The sequence below is a fragment of the Spermophilus citellus genome, assembly GCF_964194105.1.
Source record: "Spermophilus citellus genome assembly, chromosome: 9".
NCBI lineage: Eukaryota > Metazoa > Chordata > Mammalia > Rodentia > Sciuridae > Spermophilus > Spermophilus citellus.
In genome coordinates, this window is record NC_138191.1 from 24,444,599 (window position 1) to 24,465,614 (window position 21,016).

A 21,016-nucleotide genomic window follows, 5' to 3' on the forward strand; every position below is an offset into this window, starting at 1 on the left:
GCCCTGTGGGCTGCTGCCACACTGGCCTGCAAACTCAGTATTGCAAAGTTCTAGGGGGGACTTTACACCTACAAAGGTTATTTTAAAAAACATTTTGTGCTTTGCAAAGAAAGCGCTTGGGCTTATTTCTGCCTCCCAACTCTACCTCCAGGTTGAAGTTCCAGATGGCCCAGGAATCAGTAGGTCATTTTCCCCTGACATTCCTGTAAATCAAAACCACAGGGCCAGAGAAAAGTGAGCACATACCGTTGGTGTCCAATCTACACAATGTTCAGCACAGCATCTGGGTTCAGGGCAGTACTGTGGCCTTCACACTAGTGCCCTTCATGGATGTGACACCCCCTCTCCTTCACATGCAATTTTGCACATCAAGGAACATGACTTTAAATCAGGCATGCCTCAATGTTGATAAGGTGAGAGCTCTGTTGGCCTGCCACTTGCCTCTTGGACAAAATCTGGGAACAACAGGGATATATGTCCCGTATTTTATAGAGCACAGATCACATTGCCCCTGAAGCTAAAGTTGTTAAGTTGGCCAAGAACCCCTGTAGCACAGAGAACCTGCGTTTTGATGCTTTTTAAAGGACCACATGTTGACAGTGACTTAGATGGAAGGGACACACATAAACTTGAAACTGTCTGAGAGGTAAGGTGACAATCTTGCTAGGATTAAATGGAGAGACATGAACCTCTCCTGAGGTCAACATGTGCATTGAACCTGTATTATTAGGCACCTTTCCCCTGTTGCCCACATCTTAACTTCATCATTCACCACAGACCTGACTTTTAAATTAGGCTATGGTCACAGGTACTAGGAATGAGGACTCTCTTGTGTCCTCTTTGGGGACACAACTCAGCTGAAATCTGAGATCCCTTTAAAAGATGCACTGAGAGGTCTGGGGTTGTGGCTAAGTGGTCGAGCACTGCCCTAGCATGTGCAAAGCACTGGGTTTGATCCTCAGCACCACATAAAAATAAATAAATATAATAAAGATATAAAAAATTATATAGAGAAAAAAATCCACTGAGATAGGCAGACTATGTGACCAGGACCTTCCAGGTTTCTCCTGACTGTTGCTCCCCTGCCTTCTCATGCAGAAAGAGATATGCAATGAGCAGAGTTCACCAAGGTCATGGGTCAGGAGGTAACAGCTCTGAGGCTGAGCTCCTTAAGTGTACAGACTGCTATCCTAGGCTTCTTAGTGTGGGCTCTAACCCCAAGACTGGTGTCCTTATGTGGAAGCAGGACACAGAGACACAGGAAGGCCATGAAATAACAGAGGCAGAGGTTGGAAAGACACAGATACGAGCCAAGGAATAAAAAGCAATCACCAGAAGCAAGGTGGAGGTGGGCACAGAACAGATTTTTTCCTCAAAGCTTCTAGAAGGAATTAACCCTGCCAATACTTTGATTTTGGATTTCTGGTCTCCTGAACTATGTGAGAGAAAAATGTTTTAAGCCACCCAATTTGAGGTGATTGGTCACAGCAGCCCTAGGAAATGAATACAATGACCATTTTCCCAATGTTCTAAATAAGTGTATAATGAAAAATCCTTTACTTCATTTATTTCTCAAAAACACTCCTCTCAGGCAGGCACTGTGGCGCAAACTGTAATCCCAGCAGCTCAGGAGGCTGAGGCAGGAGGGTCACAAGTTCAAAGCCAGCCTTAGCAACAGTGAGGCACTAAGCAACTCAGTGAGACCCTGTCTCTAAATAAAATACAAAATAGGGCTGGGGATGTGGCTTAGTGGTTGAGTGCCCCTGAGTTTAATCCCCAGTACCACTATCCCCCAGAAAAACCCACCCCTCTCAGATAGGTATTAATATTACCATTTTACAGATGAGGAAGCTTTGTGGAAAGACACATAGCAAATAACAAATAACAAAGCCAAGACTTACGCTGAGGTCCTACTTCCCAGGCAGCTTCCCCTTCTTGACCACCATCTGCCACTGGGATCCAAACCCCCAGAATGGTAGGAGACACAGGGGTAAGGAGGGACAGGAGAAGGATCTGTCCTACTGAAAGATGTGAAGATTCTAGAGACAGTCAAGTCCTGGGGAAAGGTTTGGCTTTATCAGGGGATGCTTTTATTTCAGCAACGGAGGGATGCAGAGGAATAAATGGAAGTGTGAGAAAAATTGAGGTAGAAACACATCATGAATACAAACTTTCAGTTTAGAGATTAAAATGCATACTTTTTATTTTTGCTCACAGAATTATCGCGCTTTATACGCAGGGACGGTGTAAGGACTCACACACTGCAAATGCCCGAGGTTTCGGGTGATGTGGTTATGAGTAGCTTTTTACATCTATTTACCTTGACTCTGATATAATAGTAGTTTTGCAATAAAAACCAGGAGCTAAAGAGTATGGTTGGAATATTTAGAGATGAAATGCTTCCATGAAGAGTTTTTCAAAATGAGCAGAGTAACGAATCACTTTGGTTGGACAAAGATTTTAGGCCTAACATGCTCGCATTCTTTTTTCCACAAGCAAAACTCACCAGGGCACCCTCCAAGCTGCTCATGACAGTTTCCTCACTGCTTAGCAAGACAAGGGCAACCACAGCAGAATCAGAGATTGGCACTTCATTTTCTAGGGCCACATCTTCTTGCCCGTACTCCTTTCCACCCCTCCTCGCGCCTCAGTGACTTGTGCCCCTCCATTGAGGAGCAAAGACATAACTTGCTACTTTTTAAATTATTTTTTATGAATAGCCTGCCCCACCCAAATGAACAGACTGAAGCAATTAACCACCTGTATTTACCAAACCTCACCTCACCAGGAACAGTGCCAGGGGCTTTCCTACCTATGGCGTCCACTCCTAACATACCTGAAGTCATCACACACTCAGTAAGTGACTGTGGTGGGCTTGGCTTCCTGCCTCTGGATCTTGTAGCTAACTGACAGTCCATACCTACCACAGAGTCTGTTGCTCTGTATCTGCAACACAGCCATGTACCTGGGACACACAGTAGTTATTCTGTCACTTGGGAACACTGCAGCAACATGGCTCCGGGGCTTGATAAGAAATTGGACCTTCCACCTGGATGCTAAATCTGGATGATGTGATCTATAAGAGGCTGGTTTTTTGTTATTGTTGTTGTTGTTTGTTTGTTTGTTTGTTAGAATAACAAAGAATTGGGCTGGGAAATGAGATTGCTGAGGTTCATGTATGAGCAGCTTGCTAAGCTCCAGTTGGATTTTTCCACAGCCTTGCCCTGAATAGGTAGATTCTCATGGCCACCAGACTTGATGCATTCCCTTTGAGGAGCTGAGGGAAACCAGAGAAGCTGTCATCCCCATATATTGTCTGCTGACAGTTCTGGTTTGCTCTGCTGGGAGAGCATCCGTTGGTTTTGTTGCATCGATCATGACTTTGGCATTACTGTGTCTGGGAATCTAATGTCATGAAAGAACACCAGCATTCCAACCCAAAGCATCTGACTCAAGGACAGCTCTATACTGCCTCCTTGTACGTGTGTGTGTGTGTGTGTGTGTGTGTGTGTGTATATATATATATATATATATATATATATATATATATATATATGGGGTTTTTCATAGTCTTCCTGGAATGGTCATCTTTTGTAGTGAGGAAGATATTTTGGAAGGAGAAGTGGATAGATTCCTTGACCTCAAGCAATTTGTATTGGAGATTGTTTGCTCCACGTGTGGCTAGAGAGGCTGTTCTTGGATATGCCCATTCTGTGGACATTCTTGCTGGTAATGTTCTATTTGGCTGGTTACCTCTCTTCCCAGGGTACAGGGTTGTGCACCTGAATCCAAAAACTTTAAGGCAGACATTCTGTGGATACTGATAAGAAAAGTAGACCCACTGCAATCTAAATACCCAGTTTTTCCAGCTTCTTTGCTTAAAAAAAAAAGTACTAGTAATAGCAATAGCAATAATTTAAAAAGTGACTCGTGCTATAAATAGAGCAATTAGTAAGATACAGTGTTCAAAATGGTCAACCCATTCATTACACAGATAAGTTTGAGCTGTGTACCCAAAGCACCCCACTGAGCAGTAGCAGAGGGCAGGTTAGAGGCCAAGGGCCAGGTCTTTGGAAGACACTGCACTTTTCTTCCGGAAGGCTTTCTTTTACGGTCTGAATACTGAAGAGCAGGAATGAGGGTTTAATGGAATTTGACTTACACATGAATCTTAATTAATGCTCAAATTAGAATTGCTTGAAGGTTACACTTTGAAAAAGGAAAGGCCTGCAGGAGATCTAGTATCGGTCCCTGAGCCCACTGCAGCACCTCTCTTGTGCTTGAGATCTGGCTGCTTGACGTGCTCACTTGTTTCCCCTGAATCACCGACTTTCCAGAAACAGCTCCTGGGGCCTCCTCCCAGGAGTCTGTGTTGAGGTGAGGCCTCCTCAGCCTCAGTTACAGGGGAGGATGTGACTGCCCTGGGCCCCCAACCCCATAAATGGTGACATAGATTCAGGATGTGGGGTGAAGCCACCTTCTCCTTCTAGGGACGTGGCTGCTGTAACTTGTAGCTCTGTTTTCAGTACACAGAGAGAATAGTGCGTGTCTGAGGTGCCACTCTCTAGTAGCTAATCAAAATAAAAGTTAAAGAAATCAGAGTTGTGAAAAGAGCAAGGGATTTGAAATTAGCCCTTGCTTCCGGCTTCGGCTTTGCTGCTACTTGATTGTGTGATGGTGGGATGGGCCCTGCCTGAGTTTCCCTGGGGCTCCCTCTTCATCTGTCTTTCAGGGCTGTGATGCTACAACAGGGGCTTTTAAACAGGTTCTACTGCTGGTGAACTTGCACAGGACCCAAGTGATAATGTTTGCAAATCTACAGTTTTATTATAGGGAAAAAATATACAACATAGCAAGAACATTATATGAACATTATACGTAATCACCTCTGAACGATGCCTCTTAGCAAGAGATCCAGAGAGGCCAAGAGCAAGCTCCTGTTGTCCCTCTTTCTTTAAGGAACACTCAGGATACACTTTGTCAGATCAGGAATCACAGATGTAAGCACAAATGCTATCTTAGTCTGTTTGTGTTGCAGTAACAGAAAAGCGCAGACTGGGTAATTTATAAGCAATGGAAGTTTATTTGGCTCACAGTTCTGGAGGCTGGAAAGTCTGAATCGAGGGGCCTTCCTGCTTTTTTCATAACATGGCAGAAGGCACCATTCTGTGAGAGAAGTCCAGCCCACTCTCGTAGCATCAAATCCACTGCCACCATAATGGCATTTAGCTTCCACAATAATGACCTGATCATCTCTTAAAGATTTCATCTCTCATTGCTATTCACTGTGGGAACTGCTTCTAAGACCTGAACTTTGGGAGACACATTCAAAACATAGCAAGTACCGTGGAAATACAGTACCCAAAATGGAGCCTCTGCTGGAATTTTTTCTCTTTTGCTGTAGGCACATTCTTGCTATATAACCAGCCTCAACAGCACAGCCTTGTGAGGTCCTAGATAAGACCAGGTGCAAATCATCAATCTCACTGTTATCATAAACAATGCTTACAAGCTGGTACAAACCATGCAGAAACTCCTAGGACCCATGGTTACAAAACCACATTACTAAGCAGCATTGCTTCACACCTTGATCAGGGTCAGCATGGTGCAGGAACTTTAGCAAAACAACTCAGGCTCATACCAGGCTTGCTAGAACTCACGGTTACAGCCCATATACCATAAATGAAAATCCTATATTCAGTAAACTATGAATGATTACAGAATGTTTGTTTTGGTATGTGCAACTTTTTTTCTATTGCTCTCATTTCCGCCATGTGTACTTTCTGAATGGGATGCTTGTCTTTCCTTTTGGAAGAGCTGATCCATGCAGAAAAGATTGATAGACCAGAGCCCTTAATTGGACACAGAGGAAAAGAAGAGAACTCTCTCAATGATTCTGGACATGGCACTATGTTATAATTGGCAAGAGAAAAATTTGCTTGCCTTGGTGCATCACTCAGGTTCTGATCTGAGAAGGGTTGGTTTCTTTCAAACCTTTACCAGCTCCACAAAGGTGAAAAGCAGATGGGTTCCAGGGACTTGAGCCCTCACTCGAGTGTTTGAGAAAGACTTTCTGGAAATAGATTGCATCTTCCTGCCTTTTTCAATGAAGAGAGCATTAAGAAGCCGTTATACCTAGTTTCTCTAGGGGCATAAGACATTGAATCTTGGACTTTTTCTGACTTGTTGACATTGCCTAGCAAAGTACCAAGCCCAGAAGATGGGCTCAGGGACTTCCTGGAGAGACTGGGCATAGCTTTGCAGCTATGGACAAAAGTCAGGCAGATGGCTTGGTACCTTTGCATGTTCATGGAGATCTCCATCACCAAGGAACCCTTCTCTCCGTAAAAGCCCTGGAATGCTCTATTTCCATGAGAGCCATACAAAAGCTAGTCCTCTGGAGACTTTCTCAAAATGCAGACAGTTTCTGTGTGCAGTAGGTTCAAATACACCAAGGCTTCTTTAATAGGACCTTCATCTTCTGAGAATTACAGGTGGTTCTTCAGTGCTGAGGCAGCTTGAGAAGGCTATTTTGTCTCAACCCTTTCCCATGAATACAGTGAGAGTTTCATCTAGTTTATTTATTTATTTTTTTGGCAGTATGGGGAAAGGTGCTTTCTTTGTCAGTTGTTGTTGGAATGGGACATGATCCCTTCCCAAAGAGAAACTTTCATTTCCCTCATTCTAATAGGAGATGAAAAGGACAGAAGCTAATTTAAATGCCAAACTGAAGGGGCTGGGGTTGTGGCTCAGCAGTAGAGTGCTTGCCTCACACGTGCGGGGAACCACTATGCGCAGAAGATGTGGACATTTTGAGAAAGCCTCCATGGGTTTGATCCTCAGCACCACATAAAAATGGATAAACAAAATTAAGGTATTGTGTCCATCTACAACTAAAAAAAAATTTAAATGCCAATATGAAGCAGGCAGAAAAATAAATCTAAAACTCTGCATTTGGTGAGGGGGTAATCAGTAAATGGGGAAAAAAAAATCAACCCACACTAGATTCAGAAGGCATGGTGGTTGATGAAATGACAAACATTTATTGGGTCTCCTCTGTGTGGCGCTGAGAATGGAACCCAGTGCCTCACACATGCCAGGCAAGCGCTCTACCACTGAGCCACAACTCCAGCTCCAAAGATATTATTATTAAGCGCTATTCTGTCACTCAGTTGCTGCACCACTACCTTCTGTGGGGGAGATGAGTTTCAGAGTTTGACTGAAGCAACTAATAAAACCACGCAGGCGAGGCCTCCAAAGGATGGGAACTTAAAAGTGCCATCGCACACCCTCGGGCACCACATCCTGCTGGTTCTGAAGCCTTGTGCTTCCCGCCCAAATTTGAAAGTTTCCCCGCCCACCCGCCTGCCTACCCCGGATGTGGCCCACGCCTAGCTCCGCCCCCCACGCACACGCACGTGCTCCGCACTCTCCAGGACGCCAGAAGGCCCAGGCGCCTGTGGGGAACACAACCCTCAAGACCCGCTCCAAAGGGCAGTTCCCGCGTCCATACGTCTGAGGGTCTGCTGCTCACCTGGAGAGCTGGTAAGAAGCCCAACAGGTCGCCCTTCCTGTGGCGGCCAGAGCCTCCGCCCCGCGCACCCTGGGTACACAGCCTCTCCTGTGTGCTGCAGAGGACAGTGGCAGCGCCATGGAGGACCCTGGGAGCGCGCGCAGGATCCTGGGAGTGCCACGGAAGACCTGGGAGTGCCGCACAGCTGCTAGGTGGCTCCTGCTGAGAGGACTTCTGCTGGGAGCTGCAGCTGGGTGTCATCCTCCAGGTGAGTCCGGGAATTCTTGGGTAGAGTCCTGGATGGCTACTCTGTTCTCAGGAGTCCAGCTCAATTCTGTTGACTCTAGTGATGAATTGGGTTAGACCCTGAAATCCCCTGACCTTTCCCTGTTAGCTGTAGGCCAGGTGAAAGCTTCTGAATGTGAGTGAGTTGAGATGACCAAAGACTGAATGCCCCCAAGGAGGTTTCAAGGAAACTATGGGGAGTAGATGGAACCAGTGTGTTAAGGGGGACTCAACATCGGTTTTGAGTGATTTCATGATGTAGTATACCACTGACACAAATATTGTAATAACAACAAAATATGATGATTTACATTTATTGATTTCTGCGTGTTAAACCAACCTTGGGTCCTTGGGATGAACCCCACTTGATCATGGTGAACTATGTTTTTAGTATTTTTTGTGTGTAATTTGTCAGAATTTTATTGAGAACTTTTACATGTATGTTCATCGGGGATATTGGTCTGAAGTTTTCTTAAAGGGTCTTTGTCTGGTTTTGGTATTGATGTTAGTCTCAGAATGAGTTTAGAGGGCTTCCCTCTTTTCCTGTTTCATGGAATACTATGAAAAGTATGGTATTAATTCTTCTTTGAAAGTCTCATTGAATTTAGCAGAGAATCCGTCTGGTCCTGGACTTTTCTTGGTTGGTAGGCTTTTTTAAATATATTTTTATTAGTTTTAGATAGGCACAATGTCTTTAGTTTATTTTTTATGTGATGCTGATAATCAAACCCAGTGCCTCACACATGCCAGGCAAGCACTCTACCACACAACCCCAGACTGGTTGGTAGGCTTTAGATGGTGTTTTCTATTTCATTACTTGCAATTAATCTATTTAAATTGTGTATGACCCCCAATTGGGCAGTTTGCTCCACACTGATAACTTTCCTACAACGATAGGAAAAGCTGGTCAGTGCTATTGGCAGATTAAGGTTTCGCAGCAGTCCCGGACAATTTTTAAAACTTACCTAGTGGTCACAAATGAAAAACATATTCAACACACAGTGCGATTCTTTCCTTGATACTACGCACGAGGTTTAAAAGTTCACCTCCCAGTTTCCAATAACGCCGTTGTAAATTACAGTCAAAACTTTGCTGGTTTTTGTTGCTTGACTTTTAAGCAGCTCCTACGAAAATGTTGGAGAGATTGGATTCCTTGTTTATAAAGTTCTTTTTTCCATCAAGTCCGGGCCTGACTTGTAGTCTCCCAGTTCAGAGGGACGCGCCTCACAGGCCTCTCATCGGCGGCGGCGGCGGCGGCGGCGGCGGCGGCGGCGGCGGCGGCGGCGGCGCCGCCGCTCCGAAACCCCGGCAGGATGTGGCTGAGCTGTGGTTGCGGTCCAGCTTGGGCTGGCTCTTGGTGCGTTTGATGGAGCCCTTGAGGCGGCGGCTGAGGTAGCCCTGCACGCGGGGCGACAAGAGGGGGAAGGGGAGGCGGGGTTAGCGCGGCGGCGGCGGGCCAGGACCCGCGCAGGACCCGCACCCTGCTGGGCGGCCGCGCGGCCGAGGGCGGGCCGGGCTCGCGCTCGGCCCCAGCAGCTCGCGGCCAGCGCCGCCGCCGGCCCGCCAACCAAGCGCCGACCTGTATGGTTTCTTTTTAAAAAATATTTATTTTTACTTCTTAGAACTTTATTTTATTTATTTTATTTTATATGCTGTGCTGAGAATTGATCCCAGTGCCTCATACATGCTAGGCAAGTGCTCTTCCATGGAGCCACAACCCAAGCCCCTCTATAGTTTTTTCATTTAGTTTTTCTTTAGAATGACTGTCTAGTAGTGAGAGAGGTGTGTTAAAGTCACCCAGTATTATTGTGTTATGATCTATTTTACTATTGAAATTGAGAAGGATTTGTTTGATACATGCAGACGTCCATTGTTTGGGACACAAATGTTTATAATTGTTATGTCCTCCTCATACATACTTCCATTAAGAAGTATGAAATATCCTTCTTGGTCTCTTCCAATTAAATTTGGCTTGAAGTCTACTTTATCTGAGATGAGCATGGAAACCCCAGCTTGTTTACACAATTAATGTGACTTTTTTTCCCATCCTTTCACCCTCAGCCTTTGGATGTCTTTCCCCATGAAATGAATCTGCCAGTCTGCATATTCTGATTGATGAGTTCAGGCTGTTAATATTCAAGTTTATTATTGAGATATGATCTGGGTTCCCACTCATTTTGACTTATATCTGCTTATTAATGTGACTTAGTTTCTAGTTTGGTTGACTGTGTATTTAGTGTAGATCCTCCCTTTCCTGTTTTGTTTTTAATTCATCCTCATGAAATATTTTGTTGAGAATGTTGTGTGGTGTGGGCATTCTAGTTGTAAATTATTTAGTTTTTGTTTATCATGGGGAACATATATGTGGCAGGGCTCTGAATGACACTCGTTGATGTACATCTCCCAGCAAGGTGCCTTATGGCCCTCAGGACCCTCGAAGTGGAAGCTGCTGTCTGTGTTCACACACATGCCTGCGTGCTCACAAGGATTGCTGTTGGCATCAAGACACAAGCACCTGTGACCAGGACCCACGCACCAGCCAGAATTTCCACACATGCAGACAGCAGAGGAGCATCTGCTACTTACACCAGCCCCAGAACTTTGGTAAGCTTGCTTTCTGCTTTTTAATTTGTTCAAATATATTCTTCATTTGTTCTGATCAGTTACACATGACAGTGGAATGCGCTTTGACACATCCCAAATCAGTGAAGTGTAATTTCTCCTTCATCTGGTTGTCCATGAAGCAGATTTACAAAACTCATGTAATCATGTGGGCCCATGCATTAGTAATGGCCAAATCATTCTACCATTGTTTCTTTTCCTTTTTTTGTAAATATTTATTTTTTTGGTTATAGTTGGACACAATATCTTTATTTATTTATTTATGTGGTGTTGAGCATCGAACCCAGGGCTTCGCACATGTGGGGCGAGTGCTCTACCACTGTGCCACAACCCCAGCCCCTCTACCATCATTTCTAACCCCATAGTGTCTTTTATTCAATTTTTTTAAAGCTGTGTTTTTCTTTCTTTGTATTCAGGTATTGAACTTTTAATTAATCATTCACATATACTGTTGTAAGTTCAAAGTTCTTTGTATTACAAAAAAGAGCAGAGGGCACCTGCAACTGGGTTTTCTTTTTATTTTAGGTACTCATTTTTAAAGTTAAATTGTTTTTAATATGCCTTTAAGAAATAATTCTATGGACAAAAACCTTATTCAGATCTAGAATGGATCCCCTTAGCAAATCCCTATATCTTTATCATAACTAGTTTTGGATGTGTGGTGAGAAAGCTGTTAATTTGTTTTTAGTAACAGAAAATTCTACATTTGAAAATTAAAACTGACAGAAGCACTGATTACAAACCCTAGAGTGCAATGTGGATTATAGGTGGGAAACAGACTGTTCTCAAGACAGTTTTCTTTACTTCACATCTGCAGAGTTATGTGCAGGACTCTGTATGTGGCACTTGTGGACTCATTGAAGGGGACACTAACTAGAAGGCTTTAGATGACACTGTAAAGGGACTTCATTGTAATAACTGTGGTATGCAACCACTTTTATGCATTCATTGAGTGTAACCTGCCTCAGTGCTTGGGCCTCACTGGAAACTGTGAACACAGAGATGGGTCGAACATAATCTTAGCTTATACAGAACTATCAGTCTTGTAAACAGCAAGTGAAAGAACTGATAGTGGACTCATTGGTGAGTGTAGCCAGTGCTGTATCAAAAAAATGTTGGTAGTCAGGTTGATCCCCCTACTAGTTGTTTCCAACAGGTCCCAGCATAATGATGGATGACTTCTCAGACCAACACCTGCTCTCCAGTTTGGCTCATAGAAATCCATATTCTCAAGATCCGAAGATGATTTTGATGACATCAATAGATACTGAGTATGTTCTGGCCAGCTGGAGAAAGAGGCAGGGTAAGTAAGACACATAAGTTCTTCCTTGCGAAGATTATTGTGATGTTTTCTGTAGACCTCAGCATTTTCTGTCCACTTCAAAACAAACTAATATTGTCATTCCTCAAAGTTCAACTCTTGTTTTTACTCAAACTTCATTTCAAATGCAGGTAAATAATTGAAGTAAATTTCAGGTTTGCAGTCCAAAGGGAGGAAGGTGTGGCTAAAAGCCTGGCTTTCTGACATTCAAGTGGATGAGAGTCGATGACTCTTGTGTTCATAGGAGCAGAATAAACTAACTCCCCTGCTTTGCTCCTCAGTTTACCCTGTGGTGTGTATAAAATGTAAAATCTCCATGTATATAGAGAACTTACATTGTAAGTGAGTTAAAGCAAATGAATGCATTTGCTGAGCTTGGACAGGTAAAGCACTGGGCTCATTTCCCTGCAGCATGCTAGGAAGGGTATCCAATCCTTACTGAAAAGAGCTTAATGTATCTGCTTCAGATTCAGCCATGGTTCTCAGTAGGTGAGAACATTGATTGCAGACACCAGTAGCCTGACCTAGTGAAGGGAGGATTGCCATGAAGAGCAGAGTCAACACTGGACATTATCTGCTTTGGACTTAGTAAGAGGGATCTGGAAAACTTCTTCCAATGAGCGTCCCACAGTTGAGGGTTCACAAAGACTTAGCATGGCTCCCCTCCATGTTTCTATTCTCCTTTCCATGTTCCTATTGCCTGAGCCAATTGGAACTTTTGTAATAAGTAAGGAATTCCTTCAGAGTCCTGTACACCAACAGATGTCCCAGTGAGAGAAAAGAAGCCACAATAAAAACGGAGTATAACAAAATAATATTGAGAGAGTGCAGAAAACAATTTCAAACACTCATGGTTTACTTTTTGTTCTGTATTTTTAGTGGATTTTGAAATAATGGCATATTCAGAGAAGAACATTATGGCTCTATTACATTGACAGTTTTGCATTGTTCCCTTGAGGAAAAACCTTATGATCCACTTTATTATTAAGGAAATAATGAGGTGACCACTGGGTAGTCCTGTAGATAATTTTAACTTGTTGGGAAACCATTTCTACTTCAAGGATTCTCAACATATACCTATAGGAGTAATGTGAAATATGGTGTTTGGAGAAGGGAACAAAGAAAAGTTGGTAATATTGGCATGAGGGTACACAAGTACTGAGACTGCCCAATGAGTGGTGGTCTACCTCTGTACTGACCTTCTGAAGAAACCAGTGGATCAGCCATCATGAGCCAATTGGAAGGCAGAGGCTCCCACATTCCATGACATCTCCAACCTTCTAATTCTGTTAGACTGTTACCTAGCGCACTCAGCCCTACCTCCTCATTTCTGTCTTGAGTCCACGCTGTAGACTCAGGTGTGTGAATCCTTGTTTGAAAGGTGAAGGAGTTTCAAGTGTTGTGGACTGCTGAGTACTTGTTTCTCAACAGTAAGTGAATCATGACAGCTGCTGTCTTCCCTTAGTCCTGATGAATTCTACTTGGGTTATTTTATTATTTTTTTAAATATTTGGGTCAGAAGCACTCAAACACTTAGCCACATATGCAGCCCTTTTTTGTATTTTATTAAGAGACAGGGTCTCACTGAGTGGCTTAGCACCTTGCTGTTGCTCAAGCTGACTTCTAACTCTAGATCCTTCTGTCTCACCTTCTGAGCCTCTGAGATTATAGGCGTTTGCCACTGCAGCCAGCTCTTGGATTCTCTTGTTTTTAACCCATAACATGTTTGGGTTTTCTTTGCAGGTCCTGGCTGTACATTTACTGTACAAACATGGCAGTATTCTTCAGCCCTTCCCCTGATGGAGGGGTTGAAATGAACCTTGATGGAGAGCCTCAGATGAAACTTAAAGAAATCATACGGGGACTACAAGCTGAATTACAAGAACACAAACGGAATTTCCGAGATCTGGAAGAAAAATTCATCTTATGTCAATCTACCGTGTATACCCTTACCAACCAGTTCCAGAAATATCGTAAGTTGCAGATAGGTTTATGGTCACTAAAGTGAGGTATGATTGTCTGTTTCCCCTCTGAGAAAAAGATTTTCTCCAAATTTTTTTCTCCTCTTTTCTTTCATCAAAAGGAAATCCATCATTTCCAGAAGTAAAGATATTGTTATTTTGCCTTCAGTTTACTAACAATGGAATAATGAAACACAAAGACTACAGCCACTTTTAGTTTACAGGGAAGTGTAGGGTGGGCATAGGTTAATTCCCAGTTACTGATTTCTACTGGAGACATGAAAATGCCTTTTCATCCTCAAGAATAGCTCAAACCTTTTTTAACAGTATTCTCTTGTACCATATCAGATCCACAGACATATAACAGCCGTGTTGGTAAAGGTCTGGGACTAATGATTCTCCATTCAGTTCAGGCTTCCCCTGTGTTTGTAGTGAGTGATGTAGAAACTACTCATTGACTGACTGGATGTTTCTGAATTTGATTTCAGGGAGTGGTGCAGAGGAGGAGAGTGGAAAAGAACAGGACTTGCTGGCTCCCAGGTAACAATGAGTGTTAAGAGCCTGGAAGAGGATGGGTTAAATATGAGGAGGGTCCCCAGATGAGCAAACCAAGAGGTACAAAGTGTCCACACTATTCACATGCAAAGGCAAACACAAGCTGCTGGTATGACTGCATTCCTCAATCACGGAAAAAGTCCATCTTTTAAGGAGGTGTTTTTCTTTTCTCTGTCGTTCCTGTCTGTATCCAACTAGAAGTAATCAAACTAACTGAATGTTTCTTTTTTTTGTTGTTGTTGTTTGTTTGTTTTTTTACCTCACAGAATCTACATCTCCTGTCTTGTATGGGTCCATTGAGTATGAGATATAAATCTGGTTTCTTTCTGGTTGATAAGACTTTTTGGCAGGAATGTCATAGCCTTGGGTGGGGGGAATACACATACACACACACACACACATAAAGTCCATTTTCTGTGTATGCTGTGGCTCATGGTTGTATCACACAGGGAGAGTGGAGTCTCTGTCCTCAGCTCTTTTCTAGTCAGTAGATTGAGCCCCTCTTCCTATCTCCTGTCATGAAGACATGTGCACCCTGCCCACATCCTAGGAGGATCATTTTCTTTCTCTTTGAAAGGAGTACCCTCTTGCCCTTCTGTGACCACTCCCTTAGGCCTCTATTTAGACCAACTGGGACTCATATTTACTACTCTCATTTAATCGTACTCTTTATCCCTCCAGTCTGAGACAAGCCCCACAGGAGGAGAAAGAAATCCTGCAGGACGTATTGAATGAGGGCTGTAACACTTGCCCCAGTCACTCTGAATCATCAGATATCCACCAGCCCCCGTGCTTCAGTGCTGCTCTCTTGGGTGAGCATGAAGTCTCCGTTTGTCTAGCTGCAGCTCATGACTACCCCATTAAAACACAAATGCACTCCTATTAATTATACTTCTGAGGGTCCAGTGACAAATTCAGGATGGTAAACCTAGAACTAACAAGAGCAGGGAAGTTGTAGAGACTGTAACCTACTCACAGGTACCATTTATGTGTGTGCATATCAGGGCTCTGCATGACCTTATTCTTACAACCTAGGACAACTGATCTCTCCTACAGTGTTCTTGCTCATGTTTGATCCTTTGATTACAAGCACAAGCCTATAATCCCAGCTGCTCAGGAGGTTGAGGCAGGAGGATCTTGGGTTTAAAGCCAACTCAGAGGGCATGGGATGTGGCTCAAGTGGTAGGACAGTCACCTAGCATGCATGAGGCACTGGGTTCAACACTCGGCACCATAAAAAAAAAAAATAAAGATATTGTGTGTCCACCTAAAACTAAAAAAAATTTAAAAAGCCAGCCTCAGAAAAAAGCAAGGCAGTAAACAACTCAGACCTTATCACTAAATAAAATACAAAATAGGCCTGGGGATGTAGTGCAGTGTCTCACAGGGAATTTTTGAACATCTGCTTTTCAAACTTCTCTTTTTTTCCCTCAGGTCTCTAAATTATTTCTGACTTCTAGTGGCCAGAATATTGATATTATACAATTCCACATGTAAATGTTCATAATTTTCTGTTCATCAGATGTATCCATTATATGTTAGGCATATACAGTAGTTCTATTAGTAATAATGCCTGTATATAAAATAAGTCAGTCAGAGTAAAATTTAAAATATTCCAGGGATGTTTCTTCCCCAGTTCTCTACTTTCATATAGTTTTCCTTCTACTATGATTTTGCTTAACTTTGATAATCTCTATCTGATTAAAAGCTCTGTCTAGATCTTTAGTGTTATTATTGCCTTTTATATTGGGGAGCTATAGGTGTCTATAACTTCCATATTTCTTGAATATTTTCAAGAATTGGAAGCACACTTGCCTCCTGTCAAGTTTATCATACTGGATATGCCAGAATCATCAACAAAATGAAAGTATCAGTCCCAATGTCTTTATTTTTATGTGGTAGTGAGGATAGAACCCAGGGCCTCATGCATTTGAGGCAAGTGCTCTAACTCCAAGCTACAACCCCAGCCCTGAAAGTATCAGTCTCTATAAGCTACACATCCATACTTAGACTTTCTTGTGCAAGGCTGCCTTCTTGATTAGGTGACTCTTTGGGGTCAATAGGTATGTCACAGGATAACAGTTCCTGTTTTATTTTCAGAACTGAATTTGGATACTTGCATTGAACTGCAGAACCTTCCCACACTTGAGGGTGATGCCCTTGGGGGCTTGGCTGTCAAAACACCTGGATGTGAGCTGCATGTCCTCACTGATACCATGAGTGTCCTGAAAGAGAAGATCATGAAAAGAAAACAACTCTTCTGCAAGTGGAGAATGGCATGCAGATTCCCAGCACTTCAAGCTTCGGGTAGAGTGGTGACAGCTTCTGTGGCTCTGGGATGCACTTTCCCATTTTAGCTTTCTCTATGAGGATGTAGCTCCTTCTGCTGTAACACATTGTTACTTCAAAGCCCTCTTTGTCAATTGGATTACTTTATTTTAGGAAGTTTTGTATGGGCACCACCCACCCAAGAATACCTAGGCACATGTACAAAAGATGACATGTCCATTGGACACATGATTTCTGTCACTGTGCCTGGGTCGCTAGGTTGGGTCAATTTGCAGGGACATAAAAAATGGGTTTTCCAGGAGTGGTTAGCAAAGGAAGAATTGGGATTGTTACTGAACCCTCTTTTCCTTTCAACTTCCTCAGAGAAGGCCCAAGGGCCTTTGAGTGGACATGTGAGCCCATACATATCATAGATGCAAGTTTCCCATGCACAGGTGGAATCAAGAGCCCAAAGGAGCAGTTGTCCATCAGATAAATATAGAGATCCCTCCTGTGTGTATTACACATTGTTTATACATGTGCTTTATCATATATAATGGGTATACATGAAGTATATCATTATTATGCATACTTTTTAATTCCTTAGGATGAGTTTTCCTTTCTTTAATAATGTGTTTGTTTCTCCTTTGATTTTGCTTGATTTTTATTATCTCTTTCTTCCCCAAAGCACAACCTACCTCCACTCTGATTTTCTAGTGTTTGGCAAATATATCTGGGTGCTATTGGATTTTACAAATCCTGTCTTTCTTGCACATTCTTACAGAGCATGTCCTCAATGATGCCACAGTTGTCTGCAAACAAAGGATAATTGTAAGAAAAATTCTGATGAGCAAGAGGAAACTAGCATGCAGATTCCCTGGCCTTCAGGCTTCAGGTATGTTGGCTCTGGGATGCACTTGACTCCTTTTAACTCTATAAGACTGGAGCTCATCCTTCTGCAGTGATTTCTCTTCACCTGTGCTTGTCTCCAACAGCAGATGGAGCCTCTGTTGGGTCTTATCTGTATTTCCCATGGCCTTGTAGCCCTGACCTGCCCTTCCATCTACACTTCCTGTTTACATTCTGAACTCTGCTCTGTTCTCACACCTGGTCTCCTAATATTCTTGATAACTGACACAGGGAAGCCCAGTCAGATTAGGGTCCCAACCTTATGAAGAGCATCTTTCAGACACATGCTACCTTCCCTTAAATTCTATACTTTCTAGACTTTTTTGCCTTCTGTACCTGATTTCCTTGACTTCATTACCTCTTTCTGCTGGGAATGAGTCTTTCCGAAGTTACTAGCACATGGATCTCTCTCTGGGGGTTTTCATAGGGAACAAGTCTAACTCAAACCTGGGTGGTTATCTTTTTTTTAATATTTTTTTTAGTTGTAGTTGGACATAATGCCTCTATTTCACTTATTTATTTTTATGTGGTGCTGAAGATCGAACCCAGGGTCTTGTACATGCGAGGCGAGTGCTCTACCACTAAGCCACAAACCCAGCCCCCTGGATTGTTAACTTAAACATGCAAATTAAAGTGTCATTTTTTATTCTGTTTTTTATTACTTTTTAGTTATTCATGAGAGTAGAGCCCATTTTGATATCATATAGAAGCATGGAATATATCTTAATCTAATTAGGACCCCAGGCTTTTGATGTACATCAAGGTGACATTCTCTGCATTGTGTTCCTATATGTACACAGCAAAATTATGTCAGGTTCATTCCTTTTCTTACCATTCATTTCCTTTCCTTACCGTACTCTTTTTCCTTCATTTCCCTTTGTCTAATACCTGGAACTTGTATTCTTCCCCTCTTCCCTCCTAATCCTTAGTGTAGATTAGCTTCCGAATGTCAGAGAAAACATTTCATACTTGTATTTGGGGAGATTGACTTAATTCACTTAGCATGGTAGTCTCCAGATTCATCCACATATTGGCAAATATCATAAAGTTATTCTTCTTTATGGCTGAGCAATACATGTGTGTGTTATTATTGCCTTTTATATTGGGGAGCTATAGGTGTCTATAACTTCCATATTTCTTGAATATTTTCAAGAATTGGAAGCACACTTGCCTCCTGTCAAGTTTATCATACTGGATATGCCAGAATCATCAACAAAATGAAAGTATCAGTCCCAATGTCTTTATTTTTATGTGGTAGTGAGGATAGAACCCAGGGCCTCATGCATTTGAGGCAAGTGCTCTAACTCCAAGCTACAACCCCAGCCCTGAAAGTATCAGTCTCTATAAGCTACACATCCATACTTAGACTTTCTTGTGCAAGGCTGCCTTCTTGATTAGGTGACTCTTTGGGGTCAATAGGTATGTCACAGGATAACAGTTCCTGTTTTATTTTCAGAACTGAATTTGGATACTTGCATTGAACTGCAGAACCTTCCCACACTTGAGGGTGATGCCCTTGGGGGCTTGGCTGTCAAAACACCTGGATGTGAGCTGCATGTCCTCACTGATACCATGAGTGTCCTGAAAGAGAAGATCATGAAAAGAAAACAACTCTTCTGCAAGTGGAGAATGGCATGCAGATTCCCAGCACTTCAAGCTTCGGGTAGAGTGGTGACAGCTTCTGTGGCTCTGGGATGCACTTTCCCATTTTAGCTTTCTCTATGAGGATGTAGCTCCTTCTGCTGTAACACATTGTTACTTCAAAGCCCTCTTTGTCAATTGGATTACTTTATTTTAGGAAGTTTTGTATGGGCACCACCCACCCAAGAATACCTAGGCACATGTACAAAAGATGACATGTCCATTGGACACATGATTTCTGTCACTGTGCCTGGGTCGCTAGGTTGGGTCAATTTGCAGGGACATAAAAAATGGGTTTTCCAGGAGTGGTTAGCAAAGGAAGAATTGGGATTGTTACTGAACCCTCTTTTCCTTTCAACTTCCTCAGAGAAGGCCCAAGGGCCTTTGAGTGGACATGTGAGCCCATACATATCATAGATGCAAGTTTCCCATGCACAGGTGGAATCAAGAGCCCAAAGGAGCAGTTGTCCATCAGATAAATATAGAGATCCCTCCTGTGTGTATTACACATTGTTTATACATGTGCTTTATCATATATAATGGGTATACATGAAGTATATCATTATTATGCATACTTTTTAATTCCTTAGGATGAGTTTTCCTTTCTTTAATAATGTGTTTGTTTCTCCTTTGATTTTGCTTGATTTTTATTATCTCTTTCTTCCCCAAAGCACAACCTACCTCCACTCTGATTTTCTAGTGTTTGGCAAATATATCTGGGTGCTATTGGATTTTACAAATCCTGTCTTTCTTGCACATTCTTACAGAGCATGTCCTCAATGATGCCACAGTTGTCTGCAAACAAAGGATAATTGTAAGAAAAATTCTGATGAGCAAGAGGAAACTAGCATGCAGATTCCCTGGCCTTCAGGCTTCAGGTATGTTGGCTCTGGGATGCACTTGACTCCTTTTAACTCTATAAGACTGGAGCTCATCCTTCTGCAGTGATTTCTCTTCACCTGTGCTTGTCTCCAACAGCAGATGGAGCCTCTGTTGGGTCTTATCTGTATTTCCCATGGCCTTGTAGCCCTGACCTGCCCTTCCATCTACACTTCCTGTTTACATTCTGAACTCTGCTCTGTTCTCACACCTGGTCTCCTAATATTCTTGATAACTGACACAGGGAAGCCCAGTCAGATTAGGGTCCCAACCTTATGAAGAGCATCTTTCAGACACATGCTACCTTCCCTTAAATTCTATACTTTCTAGACTTTTTTGCCTTCTGTACCTGATTTCCTTGACTTCATTACCTCTTTCTGCTGGGAATGAGTCTTTCCGAAGTTACTAGCACATGGATCTCTCTCTGGGGGTTTTCATAGGGAACAAGTCTAACTCAAACCTGGGTGGTTATCTTTTTTTTAATATTTTTTTTAGTTGTAGTTGGACATAATGCCTCTATTTCACTTATTTATTTTTATGTGGTGCTGAAGATCGAACCCAGGGTCTTGTACATGCGAGGCGAGTGCTCTACCACTAAGCCACAAACCCAGCCCCCTGGATTGTTAACTTAAACATGCAAATTAAAGTGTCATTTTTTATTCTGTTTTTTATTACTTTTTAGTTATTCATGAGAGTAGAGCCCATTTTGATATCATATAGAAGCATGGAATATATCTTAATCTAATTAGGACCCCAGGCTTTTGATGTACATCAAGGTGACATTCTCTGCATTGTGTTCCTATATGTACACAGCAAAATTATGTCAGGTTCATTCCTTTTCTTACCATTCATTTCCTTTCCTTACCGTACTTTTTCCTTCATTTCCCTTTGTCTAATACCTGGAACTTGTATTCTTCCCCTCTTCCCTCCTAATCCTTAGTGTAGATTAGCTTCCGAATGTCAGAGAAAACATTTCATACTTGTATTTGGGGAGATTGACTTAATTCACTTAGCATGGTAGTCTCCAGATTCATCCACATATTGGCAAATATCATAAAGTTA

General features: G+C 42.6%; 1 protein-coding gene across 1 annotated transcript in view; it reads left to right on the forward strand.

Moving 5' to 3' along the window:
* Positions 1–13,512: 13,512 nt before the first annotated feature.
* The window catches only part of LOC308655462 (uncharacterized protein), a gene marked incomplete at its 5' end in the record, with an annotated part of 66,938 nt that continues 59,434 nt past the window's right edge, over positions 13,513–21,016 (forward strand). The window contains 4 exons of the mRNA XM_081305578.1: positions 13,513–13,714; positions 14,191–14,242; positions 14,939–15,069; positions 19,843–19,953. Of these exons, the coding sequence (XP_081161704.1) occupies positions 13,513–13,714; positions 14,191–14,242; positions 14,939–15,069; positions 19,843–19,953 (496 nt within the window). The remainder of the gene's footprint in view (positions 13,715–14,190; positions 14,243–14,938; positions 15,070–19,842; positions 19,954–21,016) is intronic.